General features: G+C 44.7%; 1 protein-coding gene across 1 annotated transcript in view; it reads right to left on the bottom strand.

Moving 5' to 3' along the window:
• The window catches only part of gfra2b (GDNF family receptor alpha 2b), a 57,891-nt gene that overhangs the window by 40,364 nt on the left and 305 nt on the right, over positions 1 to 17,222 (bottom strand). The window contains exon 2 of the mRNA XM_068705374.1: positions 13,626 to 13,925. Coding sequence (XP_068561475.1) covers positions 13,626 to 13,925 — 300 coding nt within the window. The remainder of the gene's footprint in view (positions 1 to 13,625; positions 13,926 to 17,222) is intronic.

Raw genomic sequence — 17,222 nt, 5'->3', positions numbered from 1 at the left:
AGTCAGCCGACGGCCCTCTGAAACCTGTGTGTGGTGAACTTTGTGATATCCTGCAGCAGTCGCAGCAGGAATCGGAGCCGTTTGATTGGCCGAAGCGTTGCTCAGAGCTGAGCTGCCCGTGACCGATGCTGCTGCCTCCTGTACGGGACTCCAGGGACAGATCAGACCTCCCTGAGCAGATCACTCTCAGCAGACTCCCGGTTCAGATTCTACAATAACTCTACAGTGTGTGTTCTTCACAAAGGGTTCGTGTCTCTGAGAACAAATGGGTGCAGCCGGATCATCCGATCAATCCTGCTGCTTTCGTCCCAGCTGTTCATTATCCTGTTCCTGTTTCAATCAATTAAACTGTTTTTATCAAAGACGAGCATATGAAATTCATTTTAAACATCTTTCACCTGAACGTCTCCGAGTGCTGAGTCACTTCTACAGAGTGTGAGGGTGAGAAGTTCCTCTTTGTTTCATGACATCAATCCGTCCTTAGGGCTTTTATTTTGTAGTGAGGTTGGTAATCTACGTGTGTCACTTCCTCCACTGACTCTCTGCAGAGGACGTTTTATTCTGAAGATCAGTGACGCAGGAAAGCAGCCGTTTATCTGACCGGTCTCTCGTTCTCCTCCCACAGCCCTGAGCTTCAGTTAAATCAGATTATATATACACACACATATATATATATATATATATATGTATATACATATACATATATATATATATATATATATATATATATATATATATATGTATATACATATACATATACATATATATGTATATATATATATATATATATATATACACACAGTATATACTGTATATATATATATACAGTATATAGTATATACTATATATACACATATATATATATATATATGTGTATATATATATATATATATATATATATATACAGTATATACTATATCTATACTATATCTATACTATATCAGATCCTCCTTCTCTCAGCCCCTCTCTCCCTGTCCAATCCTGCCCCCACAGCTCTCCCTCCCATCTCCACGCCCCATCTTACCCTTTCTGGCTCCTCTCTCCCCTAACGAGGTCCTCAACCTTGTTACGCCTAACCGCCCCACCACGTGCTCCCTTGACCCGATTCCTTCCCCTCTTCTTCAGTCTATTGCGACTGAACTCCTTCCTTTCCTCACCCACCTCATCAACACATCTCTTGTTTCAGGATGCTTTCCCACGGCCTTCAAGGCCGCCAGAGTCACCCCCCTTCTGAAGAAACCATCACTTGACCCCTCTGATGTCAAGAACTTCAGACCGGTTTCTCTTCTACCCTTTCTATCCAAAACACTTGAACGTGCTGTCTTTAACCAACTGTCTTCCTATCTCCACCAAAACAGCTTTTTGGACCCTCACCAGTCCGGGTTCAAAGTGGGTCACTCGACAGAGACGGCCCTCCTTGCGGTGACAGAGTCGCTTCGCGCCGCGAGAGCTAACTCTCTCTCCTCTGTCCTGATTCTCCTGGACTTGTCTGCGGCGTTTGACACTGTGAACCATCAAATCCTCCTCTCATCCCTTGAGGGGATGGGCGTCTCAGGCTCTGCACTCTCCCTGTTTGCATCCTACCTGACGGGTCGATCCAACCGGGTGACCTGGAGGGGGGCCGTGTCCGAACCACGCATGCTGACTACGGGGGTTCCGCAAGGGTCAGTTCTGGGCCCCCTTCTCTTCTCGCTCTACACAACATCTCTGTGTTCTGTTATTCGCTCGCATGACTTCTCCTACCATTGTTATGCCGATGACACCCAGCTGGTCTTGTCATTTCCCCCCAGTGACACCCAAGTGGAGACGCGCATCGCTGCGTGTTTGGCTGACATCTCAAAGTGGATGACGACACACCACCTCAAGCTCAACCTAGACAAAACCGAGATACTGTTCCTCCCGGGGAAGGGTTGCCCGCACCGGGACCTGTCCATCACCATTGATGATACAGTGGTGACGCCAACTCAGACCGCGAGAAACCTGGGTGTGACCCTGGATGACCAACTGTCATTCTCGGCAAACATTCCATTAGTTACACGTTCCTGCAGATTCCTGCTCTACAACATCAGGAGGATTCGTCCCTTCCTGACTGACGAGACGGCGCAGGTTCTCATCCAGGCTCTTGTCATCTCCCGCCTGGACTACTGCAACTCTCTACTCGCCAGAGCCCCGGCGTCGGCCATCAGACCTCTGGAGCTTGTCCAGAAAGCCGCAGCTCGCCTGGTGTTCAATCGCCCCAAGTTCTCCCACACAACTTCCTTTCTCCGTTCTCTACACTGGCTACCTGTAAGAGCTCATCCAGTTTAAGACTCTGGTGCTAGCCTACAGGGCAGTGAAAGGAACAGCTCCTTCCTATCTCCAGGCCATGGTCAAGCCTTACACCCCCGCCCGACCACTTCTCTCTGCTGCCTCGGGGCGATCGGTCGCCCCGTCGCTCAGAGGTCCTGGCGGCCGATCGACCCGGTCACGGCTGTTTTCTGTCCTGGCCCCACAGTGGTGGAATGAACTTCCCACTGACGTCAGGACAGCGGAGTCGCTGCCCATCTTTCGGCGCAGGCTGAAAACCCACCTCTTCAGGAAGTGCTACCCTGAGCCTTCCACTTAGCACTTATTGTTTTCATACTAGCTTGTTGCACTTATTGTATTTGTATTACTTATAGCACTAACTGTTTTTCTTGTTTCTGCCCTGTACTTTGGCTCTGAGTTATGCTCTGCTTCATGCTCTTAGATGCTTGTTTGGAAAAGGAAATGTACTTATGACTTCTGGTGACTAATAGTTCTTTTGATTACCAATGCTGATGCACTTATTGTAAGTCGCTTTGGATAAAAGCGTCTGCTAAATGACTGTAATGTAATGTAATGTAATGTATATATACACATATATCACTGTGTTACTATGTGCGACCTCCTCTCTACTGTCTTACTGGTCTTTATTTCTGTTGTCCCCACATGTCTGTCAGTGAGACACACACACACACACACACACACTGGCGTAATGATTGGTGGTTTAATGGACCGACGAACAGCAAGCATCACACACATCAGCAGCAAAGTGATGGATCACTGTGGGACGATCAGAAATGAGACGTCTCCAGATGAGTCAGAGATTCATCATCAAGTCTTTAGAGCTCAAAGCTTCAGATGGACGTTTAGAGAGGAAGTCACAGGTTGAACCTCATCCAGAGACAATGTCCTCTGTAAGCCCGAGCGTACCCCAATTGGAGGACGTAGTACATAAAAACTTAGAGAGTTTTGTGTTAAAAGTAACTGGCAGAGAACCCACGAAGAACAAATATAATGATGTTATAGTTCTCCAGAAACCTCAGCGTCCTGGGAACAACATGAACTAGGTCACTTCTACATGAGACAAACACATCTCCCATCAGCCAAGCAAACAAATAACAAAATATCATAAATCATAACTCGATATGACTGGAAAAGACCGGCGAAAACAGCTGCTACTGTCCGTTAGCAACGTGCTACCTACAAACATGCAGCATAAAAAAGCATGTCCGCTTGACGGAGATTACAGACATATCTTCCATTTCTCTCTCCGGTAAACCATCGCAGAGATATTCAGCTTCGAACACAAAAAAGTCACACAGCTTTCATTGAATATTGTACTCACTTTTGGTCGAATCTCAGCGAAAAAATTAAATATCTCCGTACTTCCACTGCTTGGTGTGTCCAGCTGCATGTTGTGTGTGTGAATCCGTTCAATTCGTGTCTCTTCGACACTCTTCGGCTTTTTGGGAGGGTTGGAAGCTCAGCAAATTAGATTTCAGATCTGCCATCAGATGGGACATTTATCATTCCCATTGGCTAATAGTGCTGTCAATCATCTAGCTTTCAATTTCAGGCAATTATATTGGCTTCTACGGTTCGAAGGAGGTCTTAATGGTGAAAATCGGTGAAAGGAGGGCTGAGATACAACCCTAAACAGAGAGAGTGGGCTGAATCTGAAGCAGTAAAATTACCATAAAAAGGGCTTAGAAAGAGCTTAAAACACTCAAAAAAAAGCCCAATCTTCTGTCTTTTGATTCATTGAACATCAGGAGTGATACATAGAAGTGATATATAGTGTTTTTTAGTTTAAAAATTATTTTTTTATTCAAATATTGGAATATTTCATCAGTTTTGCAATTTTCTATGCTCTATATTTTATGAATGCTTCACTGTATCTATGTATAAATGTGTATAGAGAGCCTTTATCAGTTGTTATAAGAGCTGGGAATATTTTAAATCTTGGATTTCCATAATTTCAAAAAAAAAATATCCTGAAATTGCTGTTTTGCCAGGGCGAGCTTTAGAATTTTCCAAGTTGTGCTGTGTTTCATCTTAATCTTATGTTAACCTGTAACATATATACTGATATTTCCATGACTCAGCACAACTCAAATATCTAATCTTTTAACAACAATTTTTTTTTTTTTTTATTTTATTTTTTTTTTGTTAATGCAACGCTACACTCACTTACGTATTTCGTATCTTTTTTCGAGCTGAGGCCTGAAAATAGGCCTCGTTTTTAAAAGGAAAGGATGTCACAGGTTGAACCTCGTCCAGAGACAATGTCCTCTGTCCTTAAAGGAAAGGAAGTCACAGATTGAACCTTGTCCAGGGACAATGTCCTCTGTCCTTAAAGGAGAGGAAGTCACAGGTTGAACCTCGTCCAGAGACAATGTCCTCTGTCCTTAAAGGAGAAGAAGTCAAAGGTTGAAGCTCATCCAGAGACAATGTCCTCTGTCCTTAAAGGAGAACAAGTCACAGGTTGAACCTCATCCAGAGACAATGTCCTCTGTCCTTAAAGGAGAAGAAGAGGGTCAGAAACAGACAGAAGGAGGTGTGATCTATCTGATCTCATCTCTGAGACGTAAACCACCTGCTGTCCTCTCTGACGTCCCTCCGTTATGTCCTCGCTGGTCACACTAACACTTCACAAGAGTTGTATTTCTTAATAATAATGAACTTGTGAATGTGTGCATTATAAACTGCCTAATGAATAGAAACATTTCTGTGAGCTGTGGTGATTGCTCTTCTCTCTGTTGAGGTATATTATTAATATATGATATATATATATATATATATATATATATATATATATCATATGTTGTATTATATATATATCTCTCTGCTGGCTTGCTGCTCCTGAGACTCTTTTATTTGTTGTCGGTGAGTTGTGAAAAGATAAATAACACCAGTGAGTTGTGTAGAATATTGTTCTCTGTGTTCTGGGTTATTGCTCTCATGTTCACCTGCAGGCTGCAGAATAAAGTCTGAAATCTCCGTGATGAAGAGTGCAAACAAGACAGAAATGAGGAGTGATGAAGAGCTTTCTATGAAGCGGATTCATTCATTCATCTTCGTCCGCTTATCCGGGATCGGGTCGCCAAACTTCCCTTTCCCGGGCCACATCAGCCAGCTCTGACTGGGGGATCCCGAGGCACTCCCAGGCCAGTTTGGAGATATAGTCCCTCCACCTGGTCCTGGGCCTCCCTCGGGGTCTCCTCCCAGCTGGTCGTGCCTGGAACACCTCCCTAGGGAGGCGCCCAGGCGGCATCCTCACCAGATGCCCGAACCACCTCAACTGGCTCCGTTCCACGCAAATAAGCAGCGGCTCTACTCCGAGTCCCTCACGGATGACTGAACTTCTCACCCTATCTCTAAGGGAGATGCCAGCCACCCTCCTGAGGAAACCCATTTTGGCCGCTTGTACCCGCGATCTAATTCTTTCGGTCATGACCCAGTCCACATGACCATAGGTGAGGGTAGGAACGAAGATTGCCCGGTAGATAGAGAGCTTTGCCTTGCGGCTCAGCTCTCTTTTCGTCACAACGGTGCGGTAAAGCGACTGCAATACCGCCCCAGCTGCTCCGATTCTCCGGCCAATCTCACGTTCCATTGTTCCCTCACTCGTGAACAAGACCCCGAGGTACTTGAACTCCTTCACTTGGGGTAAGGACTCATTCCCTACCCGGAGTGGGCAATCCACCGGTTTCCTGCTGAGAACCATGGCCTCAGATTTAGAGGTGCTGATCCTCATCCCAACCGCTTCACACTCGGCTGCGAACCGATCCAGTGAGTGCAGGAGGTCACAGCCCGATGAAGACATCAGGACCACATCATCTGCAAAAAGCAGCGATGCAATCCTCAGCCCACCGAACTGTAAACACTCCTCCCCACAACTACGCCTCGATATCCTGTCCATGAATACCACAAACAGAATTGGTGACAAAGCGCAGCCCTGGCGGAGGCCAACCCTCACCGGAAATGAGTCCGACTTACTACCGAGAACCCGGACACAGCTCTCGCTTTGGGCATACAGGGATTGGATGGCCCCCAGAAGTGGCCCCCTCACCCCATACTCCCGCAGCACCTCCCACAGTATCTCCCGGGGGACCCGGTCATAGGCCTTCTCCAGGTCCACAAAACACATGTAGACCGGATGGGTGTATTCCCAAGCCCCCTCCAGGATCCTTGCGAGAGTGAAGAGCTGGTCCGTTGTTCCACGGCCAGGACGGAATCCGCATTGTTCCTCTTCAATCTGAGGTTCGACTATTGGCCGAACCCTCCTTTCCAGCACCTTGGAGTAGACTTTACCAGGGAGGCTGAGTAGTGTGATACCTCGGTAATTGGCACACACCCTCTGGTCCCCCTTTTTGAACAGGGGAACCACCACCCCGGTCTGCCACTCCCTAGGCACCGTCCCAGACCTCCACACAATGTTGAAGAGACGTGTCATCCAAGACAGTCCCTCCACACCCAGTGCCTTCAGCATTTCTGGATGGATCTCATCAATCCCTGGGGCTTTGCCACTGTGGAGTTGTTTGACTACCTCAGTGACTTCCACCAGGGAAATTGATGATGCTCCCCCATCAGCCTCCAGCTCTGCCTCTACAATAGAGGGCGTATTAGTCGGATTCAGGAGTTCCTCAAAGTGCTCCTTCCACCGCCCGATTACCCCCTCAGTTGAAGTCAACAAAGTCCCATCCTTACTGTATACAGCTTGGATGTTTCCCCGTTTTCCCCTCCTGAGGTTCCGGATGGTTTTCCAGAAACACCTTGGTGCCGACCGAAAGTCCTTCTCCATGGCCACTCCGAACTCCTCCCACACCCGCTGCTTTGCCTCCTTCACGGCAGCGGCTGCAGCCCTTCGGGTCTGTCGGTACCTTGCAACTGCCTCAGGAGTCCTCCGGGATAACATATCCCGGAAGGCCTCTTTCTTCAGTTGGACGGCTTCCCTGACCACCGGTGTCCACCACGGTGTTCGAGGGTTACCGCCCCTTGAGGCACCTAAGACCTTGAGACCACAGCTCACCACCGTAGCTTTGGCAATAGAAGCTTTGAACATCGTCCATTCCTGTTCGATGCCCCCAACCTCCACAGGGATGCTAGAAAAGCTTCGCCGTAGGTGTGAGTTGAAGATCTCCCAGACAGGGGCCTCCTCCAGACATTCCCAGTTTGCCCGCACTACCCGTTTGGGCTTACCAGGTCTGTCCAGAGTTTTCCCCCACCCTCTGACCCAACTCACAACCAGATGGTGATCAGTTGACAGCTCCGCCCCTCTCTTCACCCGAGTGTCCAAAACATAAGGCCTCAGATCCGATGGTACGATAACAAAATCGATCATCGACCTTCGGCCTAGGGTGCTCTGGTACCACGTACACTTATGAACATCCTTATGCTCGAACATGGTGTTCGTTATGGACAATCCATGACTAGCACAGAAGTCCAACAACAAACGACCGCTCGGATTTAGATCAGGGAGGCCGTTCCTCCCAATCACGCCTCTCCAGGTATCCCCATCGTTGCCCACGTGCGCGTTGAAATCCCCCAGCAGAACTATGGAGTCCCCCACTGGAGCCCCATACAGGACTCCAGTCAGGGTCTCTAAGAAGGTCGAATACTTTGAACTGTTGTTCGGTGCATATGCACAGACAACAGTCAGAGTTTTCCCCCCCATAACCCGCAGGCGTAGGGAGGCGACCCTCTCGTCCACCGGGGTAAACTCCGATGCAGCGGCACTCAGCCGGGGATTTGTGAGTATCCCCACACCCGCCTGGCGCCTCACACCCTGGGCAACTCCAGAGACGAAAAGAGTCCAACCCCTATCCAGGAGTACGGTTCCAGAACCGATGCAGTGCGTAGAGGTAAGCCCCACCAGATCTAACTGGTAGCGCTCCACCTCCTGCACAAGCTCCGGCTCCTTCCCCCACAGAGAGGTGACGTTCCACGTCCCCAGAGCCAGCCTTTGCCGCCCGGGTCTGGTCCATCGAGATCCCTGGCCTTCACTGCCACCCATGGGGCAGCGCACCCGACCCCAGCGGTTCCTCCCGCAAGTGGTGAGCCCACAGGATGGAGAGGAGGGAGGTGCCACGTTGCTGCTTCGGGCTGTGCCCGGCCGGGCTCCATGGCAAACCCGGCCACCAGGCGCTCGCTGTCGGGCCCTCCGACTGGGCCTGGCTCCAGACGTGGGCCCGGGCTTCCTCCGGGCAGGGTCTCCTTGACTCTTCTTCGTTCTTTCATTGGGGTTTTTGAACCATTCTTAGTCTGGCCCTTCGCCTGAAACCAATTTGCCATGGGAGACCCTACCAGGAGCTCTAGGCTCCAGACAACATAGCCCTCAGGGTCATGAGGGCACTCAAACCTCTCCACCACGTTAAGGTGATGGCTCCCCGGAGAGGTATGAAGCGGATGAGACGAGATTTAGATTGTAAAACAATAAAGTAGGGCAGCTGAAGAGAAGCGAGGCTCTCACGCTTCCTAATGGAGATGTCAGAGATTCTCCCTGTTTACCTCAATGAACGTCTGCTGCTGACGAAGAAGAGCAGAAAATCTGTTCGGGACACCGGAGGTGATGAATCCTGAATGAGAGAAAGATCTGTTGAGGATTCGTGGTCGTTTTGCGTCTCTTTGTGGTCATTTTGCGCCTCTTTGTGGTCGTTTTGTGTCTCTTTGTGGTCATTTTGCGTCTCTTTGTGGTCGTTTAGCGTCTCACTGTGTCTCTGTGCATCTCTTTGTGGTCGTTTTGTGTCTCTTTGTGGTTGTGTTGTGTCTCTTTGTGGTCATTTTGCGTCTCTTTGTGGTCGTTTTGCGTCTCACTGTGTCTCTGTGTGTCTCTTTGTGGTCGTTTTGCGTCTCAATGTGTCTCTGTGCGTCTCTTTGTGGTCGTTTTGCGTCTCACTGTGTCTCTGTGTGTCTCTTTGTGGTCGTTTTACGTCTCACTGTGTCTCTGTGCGTCTCTTTGTGGTTGTTTTGCGTCTCACTGTGTCTCTGTGTGTCTCTTTACAGTCAGGATACTAACTGTTCCACCTGAGTCAAGTGTTATCACAAGTATCTGCTCAAAGGAAGAAGAAAAGGTCACGAGAACGACTCCAGTGACAGCCAGTGTCGCGTCCCTCAGCTCATTAGTCCCCCCCCCCCCCCCCCTCAGAGGACCTGCTGGGTGATCACAGACTCAATGAAACTGTTAAACCTGGATGCTGCTGTCAGTCATGAATCTCTTAATTAACCAAAAGTCTGCCGATTGGCTGAAGAGAGGAGTGACATCATACGCGGGTCACAGAGGCTTGGAGTGTCCTCACACACTCAACACACACATCAGCTGCGTCTGAAGTTCTCTCAGAACGATGAGTACGACAACGTTTTTAAACTCCAGTAATACTTTCTTCTATTTCTGTAACTCTCATTTCATTTTCTAATGAGTTGTTGTTTTTAATAGTTTCTGTGCTTCAGAACGTGGTCTCACTGGTCTATATGCAGGACGTTCAGCCGCTTCTCAAAAACCCAAAATAACGTCACTGTATTGCTGGAATCTGCATCTCCATGTGCAGCGCTGCAGGGTTCAAAGCCGTGTCTACATCCAGTCTGGGGGACTAAAGGGGTCTTTAAGAACCAGGAGCCACACAACAGCCTCCAGCTACAAAATGCATTTACTAAAGGATGAACTAAAACCAGGACCAGAGGACTTACTCATTCATTTCAGGATGTTATTGATTACTTTTGAGGCTCCAGAAAGCATTTCAGGGTTCTCAGTGTTGAACCTGAACCTACAAGCTCTTCCTGTGTCCACATTTAAGACCAGGTTTAGGACTAGAGGGACCCCCTTTAGTCCCCGGCTCTGGATCGAGCTGCATGAGGAGCAAGCAATCCTTTTCTTTCTGTAACGTTGGTTTTGAGAGGTGTTCTATTAATAAACTGTATTATCGTCATTATGGATAAAAGAGCCTCCACTTAACTCTGGCTACAGTTGATCTGCCTTCTAGTACTAACCAAACTTTGTCTTCTTGAATTTTTAATCCTTCTTCTAAATCCAAATCCGTCTGTTTTCATCATCTCTAACCCGGACGCAGAGAAACTTGTGAATTATTTCAGTGTCCCTGTTCTTCCTCTCTGGATTCTATTAGAAGTTTTAAGCTGAAAAGCCAACAAATCTTCTGCTGCCGTGTTAAATATGCATGAAGGAGAGACAGAGAAGCACTCTTCTGTTCATCGTCACATGAAAGAAAAAACACTGCTGGAAACTTAAACTGAGATTCTGTCCGACGTATAGAAAGTAATCTGTATTGCAATTAAAGAAGCAGCAGATGAACCTCCTCCGAGAAACACTGATCACTTTTAGCTTCTTTGTAATCAAGCTGCACCTCTCAGCACTCAGAGAGCTTCAGACTCAGAGAGCTTCAGATTCAGAGAGCTTCAGATTCAGAGAGCTTCAGACTCAGAGAGCTTCACATTCAGAGAGCTTCAGACTCAGAGAGCTTCAGACTCAGAGAGCTTCAGATTCAGAGAGCTTCAGACTCAGAGAGCTTCAGACTCAGAGAGCTTCAGCACTCAGAGAGCTTCAGACTCAGAGAGCTTCAGACTCAGAGAGCTTCAGATTCAGAGAGCTTCAGACTCAGAGAGCTTCAGATTCAGAGAGCTTCAGACTCAGAGAGCTTCAGACTCAAAGCTTCAGATTCAGAGAGCTTCAGAATCAGAGAGCTTCAGACTCAGAGAGCTTCAGCACTCAGAGAGCTTCAGACTCAGAGAGCTTCAGATTCAGAGAGCTTCAGATTCAGAGAGCTTCAGCACTCAGAGAGCTTCAGACTCAGAGAGCTTCAGATTCAGAGAGCTTCAGACTCAGAGTTTCAGCTGAAACACGTCACCTCTGAGAGATGCTCTGAGGGACACACTGATCTCTAAATGACCATCTGCTCTAATAACAATAATAATACAGTTTATTCATAGAGCGCTTCTTAAAACCAACATTACAAAACAAACAATAAAAACAAAGTCAAGGAATAAAATGAAGCAGATACAAATGTACAGTGTATTAAGTAGTGTATTAAGATGTAGTACTGAGGTAGTCTGCATACTTGATGAAGTTGATGTACTTGTTCGAAGGTACTTCTTGTGTTGTGTAGACGGATGAACAGAGATGCTAAATACAATAGTACACAAAGCTTCATGTACTTTATGTAATTAAGATGCACATTAAAGAGAAACTAAACTCCTGACATGAGGAGGTCTTCCTCCTGCTGCGCTCAGAGAACATGAGGCCAAAACACTTTGGAGGTTTTAACAGCTGCTGTGTGAACGACTCAGTACTGACTACACACCAACACACACACACACACACACACACACACACACACACACACACACACTCACACAAACACACACACACACAAACACACATACACACACACACACACACAAACACACATACACACACACACACACACACACACACACACACACACACACACACACACACCAGGCTTAGTGTCCTTGAACAGTTGTAAACTTGTGCTTCTACAGTTTGTTACAGACGTCTGAAACAATGAGTTTGTGTTTCTGTAAACTTCATCTGGCTGAAATGTTTGTCCTGTGTGTGGCCGCCAAGTGTGTGTGTGTGTGTGTGTGTGTGTGTGTGTGTGTGTGTGTGTGTGTGTGTGTGTGTGTGTGTGTGTGTGTGTGTGTAAGGGCTTAGCAGGCATTGCTGGCACTACAGAGACATCCTTAGTGGAACGGAGAACAAAGACAGAGGCTCTTAATGAGCTCTGCAACTGCTGAGACCCAAACTAGGCCAGTGTGTGTGTGTGTGTGTGTGTGTGTGTGTGTGTGTGTGTGTGTGTGTGTGTGTGTGTGTGTGTGTGTGTGCTGACACACAGAGAACACAGTGCAAGACCAGCAATGGGACCTGAACCAATCAGCCCAGCCAGGTGACTCAAACACAACATCAGAAGTGAAAGAATGTGATATTTGTACTATTAGAAAAGTCCAGTATATTATAGTACACTACTGTAACACAGTCCTTTATATTATAGTACACTACTGTAACACAGTCCTTTATATTATAGTACACTACTGTAACACAGTTCTTTATGTTATAGTACACTACTGTAACACAGTCCTCTATATTATAATACATTATTGTAACACAGTTCTTTATATTATAGTACACTACTGTAACACAGTTCTTTATATTATAGTACACTACTGTAACACAGTCCTTTATATTATAGTACACTACTGTAACACAGTTCTTTATATTATAGTACACTACTGTAACACAGTCCTCTATATTATAATACATTATTGTAACAGTTCTTTATATTATAATACACTACTTTAACACAGTTCTTTATATTATAGTACACTACTGTAACACAGTTCTTTATATTATAGTACACTATTGTAACACAGTCCTTTATATTATACTACACTACTGTAACACAGTCCTTTATATTATAGTACACTACTGTAACACAGTCCTTTATATTATAGTACACTACTGTAACACAGTCTTTTATATTTTAGTACGCTACTGTAACAGAGTACTCTACATTATAGTACACTACTGTAACACAGTTCTTTATATTATAGTACACTACTGTAACACAGTTCTTTATGTTATAGTACACTACTGTAACACAGTCCTCTATATTATAATACATTATTGTAACACAGTTCTTTATATTATAGTACACTACTGTAACACAGTCCTTTATATTATAGTACACTACTGTAACACAGTCCTTTATATTATAGTACACTACTGTAACACAGTTCTTTATATTATAGTACACTACTTTAACACAGTTCTTTATGTTATAGTACACTACTGTAACACAGTCCTCTATATTATAATACATTATTGTAACACAGTTCTTTATATTATAATACACTACTTTAACACAGTTCTTTATATTATAGTACACTACTGTAACACAGTTCTTTATATTATAGTACACTATTGTAACACAGTCCTTTATATTATAGTACACTACTGTAACACAGTCCTTTATATTATAGTACACTACTGTAACACAGTCTTTTATATTATAGTACGCTACTGTAACAGAGTACTCTACATTATAGTACTACATTGGGTTTGGAAACAAGGATCAAGGTTATGTATTAGAAGCAGAGATTTCTACAATCTTCCGCTGCTATTAATCAGACTTCCTCTGGAGACATTTGACGCTTCATAGTACTTTTTACTCCAAACACATATAAATGAGAGTAAAACAGCAACATTCAAACAGAAAGCATCGATGCAGTGCTGCCTTTGTGCAGTTCTCTTAAAACCACTCAGAGGTTCAGCTCCAACCTCTGAGAGGAAGCAGGACTCTGGATGAACTCACCCTCACTCAGACCCATGTGGATGCTCCAGTAGTTCTGCAGACACTGCAGCTCTTTCTTCATGCCTCTCTTGCAGCGACAGTCGTAGAGCGGCGAGTCCTGCAGCACCTCCAGTGCTCCCTGGCACTCCTTGGAGGCCAGCATGGCGCTGCGCTCCTTGTCCCCCCCAGACAGGCACTGGCGCATGATCCGGTACCGGGAGCTGCACTGGCTGTTCTGGTTGCATAGTTCAGAGGCTCGGACGCAGTCCAGAGGTTCCCTCCAGCCGGGGGAGCCCAGCTCTGAGTCACCCTCACACACATCTGGAGGAAACAGAGGGATCAGGAGTGAGATTATAACGATATTAGTGAAGTTAATGTCTCTCACCGGTCCTCCACTCCAAAACCTCTGCACTAAATAGTTTGCTTCTTTGCCTCAAAATCTCATGTTTCAAAACAGCTGAAGCATAAAGCATCACATCATAAGAATGTCATTAATTCATATTCATCAATTAATTAATTAATGGTCATTATCTTAAACCGTTTGTTCAAATTCCTGTAAAAGCCTCCGAGGATTTAGCAGAGACTTTTATTTTGAAGGGCAATTTCTTCCTTTAAACCAGATCTTCTTGGTTACATGTGACATTAAATGTAAAGTGAATGGAGGTGAGGAAGAACTCTGCTCAGGAGAAACCGAAGGAGCATCTCAACACTTCAGTGGACTGTTTCGTCTCATGAGGACAAAGACAGGAAACCAGAATGTGAGAGAACCACAGTGAGGGGACAAGATACTCTACACAACATAAACCATGTGAAATACTTCATGAACACTGTCAGCTTTTTTCCCTTTTCATTCATGAGCAGAGCTTTAACACTCTGGCTGGTTCTAACCAGCTCGTTTACCTCCGTTCTTGACTCTTTGGGTTCAAAATGACCCACATGATTATAATAATACATCAACATTTCTAATAATTCATTCAAACATTTATTTATTGTCGTCATCGTCACTAAAACATTTCATCTTCTCTTTACTCACCATGCTGATAAAGGGGCGGCAACCAAACACTTCCTGTTTACATCCTCAATGATGTCATAGGTTGAACCAAGTATGGGGGGGGCTGGGGGTTATAGATCTAATATTTAAATATATTTAATATATATTTCTTTGACTTGTATTGGTAACAGAGTATTTATAAGACACTATGAAGATGAGTTGATAAAAGAAACCTGAAAGAACTTATCAGCAGACCTCGTACCGAAAAACAATACCCACCAGTGGTAAACGGTACTCAACGGACCAGAACTCACCAGCACTCACCAGTACTCAGTACTCACCAGTACTCACTGGTACTCATTGGTAATCACCAGTACTCAGTACTTACCAGTACCCACCGGTACTCAGTACTCACCGGTACTCACTGGTACTCACCAGTACTCAGTACTCATGGGTACTGGCATTCCTACATTGTTCTCCTGGACGTACAGTGACTTTTTCTAGATCTCCAGAACTTCTCACAAGCAGCCAGTTGTCTTTTGATTTAAAGAACATTGTTTTACAATATAAGGAACACATTGGTTTCCTGCTCATCTGTTTGTAGCCGATAGAACCTGACATAGAACCTGAGATAGAATCTGATATAGAACCCGAGATAGAACTTCACATAGAACCTGAGAAAGAGCCTGAGGTATTCTTGATAGAACCCGAGATAGACCTTTACATAAAACCTGAGATAGACCCTTACATAAAACCTGAGATAGAACCAGAGATGTTCCTGATAGAACCCGAGGTAGAACCTTACATAAAACCTGAGATAGAACCTGAGCTGTTACTTATATAACTTGACATAGAACCTGAGACAGAACCTGAGATAGAACATGACATGGAACCAGAGATAGAATCCGAGATAGAACCTGACATCAAACCTGACATAGAACCTGAGCTGTTCCTGATAGAACCATGGTTCTGCCTCCACTGACAGCTCAAAACATTCAAAGGGTTAATAAAGTGTTCTTTTAACAGCAGGTTTTTTGTCATTCTGCTCGTCTTCATTCAGGATGATTCACTCTGCGTTCAGTTCAAACTCTCTGAGACAAAATGTCAAGTGAGACATCGTGAATCAGCTTCATTAGTCTGACAGTTAAACTCAGTCTATTAACTCAGAGTCTATTAACTCAGAGATTATTAACTCAGAGTCTATTAACTCAGAGATTATTAACTCAGAGATTATTAACTCAGAGATGATTAACTCAGAGTCTATTAACTCAGAGATTATTAATTTAGAGTCTATTAACTCAGAGTCTATTAACTCAGAGATTATTAATTTAGAGTCTATTAACTCAGAGATTATTAATTTAGAGTCTATTAACTCAGAGATTATTAATTAGGAGTCTATTAACTCAGAGTCTATTAATTCAGAGATTATTAATTTAGAGTCTATTAACTCAGAGATTATTAATTTAGAGTCTATTAACTCAGAGATGATTAACTCAGAGATGATTAACTCAGAGTCTATTAACTCAGAGATTATTAATTTAGAGTCTATTAACTCAGAGTCTATTAACTCAGAGATTATTAATTTATAGTCTATTAACTCAGAGATGATTAACTCAGAGTCTATTAACTCAGAGTCTATTAACTCAGAGATTATTAACTCAGTCTATTAACTAGACTAAACAATTAAACAGATATTATCATATCAAACAGATATTATCATATTAAACAAATATTATCATATTTAAACAGATATTATCATATTAAACAGACGACTTACTAAAGGATCATAACTGTAGTTTAGGAGTCTGGTGATGTTTCTAAAAGAAGTAACTTTGACTCCTGTGTTTCTAACCAACAACGTCATCAGATGACGGACAGTTTTTCAAAAAGGATTGAAATCAATGCAGCAGAAATAGAGATGTCGTCTTTTTTATTCTGCACATTCTTCTTTAACTACATTACCCACAATGCACCTCTCCCTCTGACAGGCTGCAGTTTGTTGAAGACTCATTCAGGACTAACTTTTCACAACAAGACTGGAACCAACCAGTGGTTTCCCTATGGACCAGGGACAGCACCAGAAACCAAACCAGAAACTCAGACCAGACCAGCACCACAGACCAGGCTGGAACCTCAAACCAGACCAGCACCACAGACCACACCAGAACCTCAAACCAGACCAGCACCACAGACCACACCAGAACCTCAGACCAGACCACCACCACAGACCACACCAGAACCTCAGACCAGCACCACAGACCTAAATCTCCTGAAGAATACTGAGAATACTTGCTTTAATTTGTGAGTATTTGCACATTGTGGTATGTTTACTGAAGCAAAGAGAGTACTTCTACTTCACCACGGAAAAGACCTGCCACCAGGAGACAACACACACTAACACACACACACATACACTAACACACACACATAGACACACACACACACACAAACACACACTAACACACACACACTAACACACACACAAACACACAAACACACACACTAACGCACACACTAACGCACACACTAACACACGTACACATACACACGCACACACACACACACAGGTGAACAGATTAAACCCTGAACGTGGTTTTAACTGATTCCCAGAATGATAGAAGGGGGGG

The sequence above is a fragment of the Cebidichthys violaceus genome, unplaced genomic scaffold (assembly GCF_023349555.1).
Source record: "Cebidichthys violaceus isolate CVI_PGR_0920_01 unplaced genomic scaffold, fCebVio1.0.p SCAF_115, whole genome shotgun sequence".
In the NCBI taxonomy this organism is placed as follows: domain Eukaryota; kingdom Metazoa; phylum Chordata; class Actinopteri; order Perciformes; family Stichaeidae; genus Cebidichthys; species Cebidichthys violaceus.
This window is presented reverse-complemented; position numbering and strand designations above follow the sequence as displayed.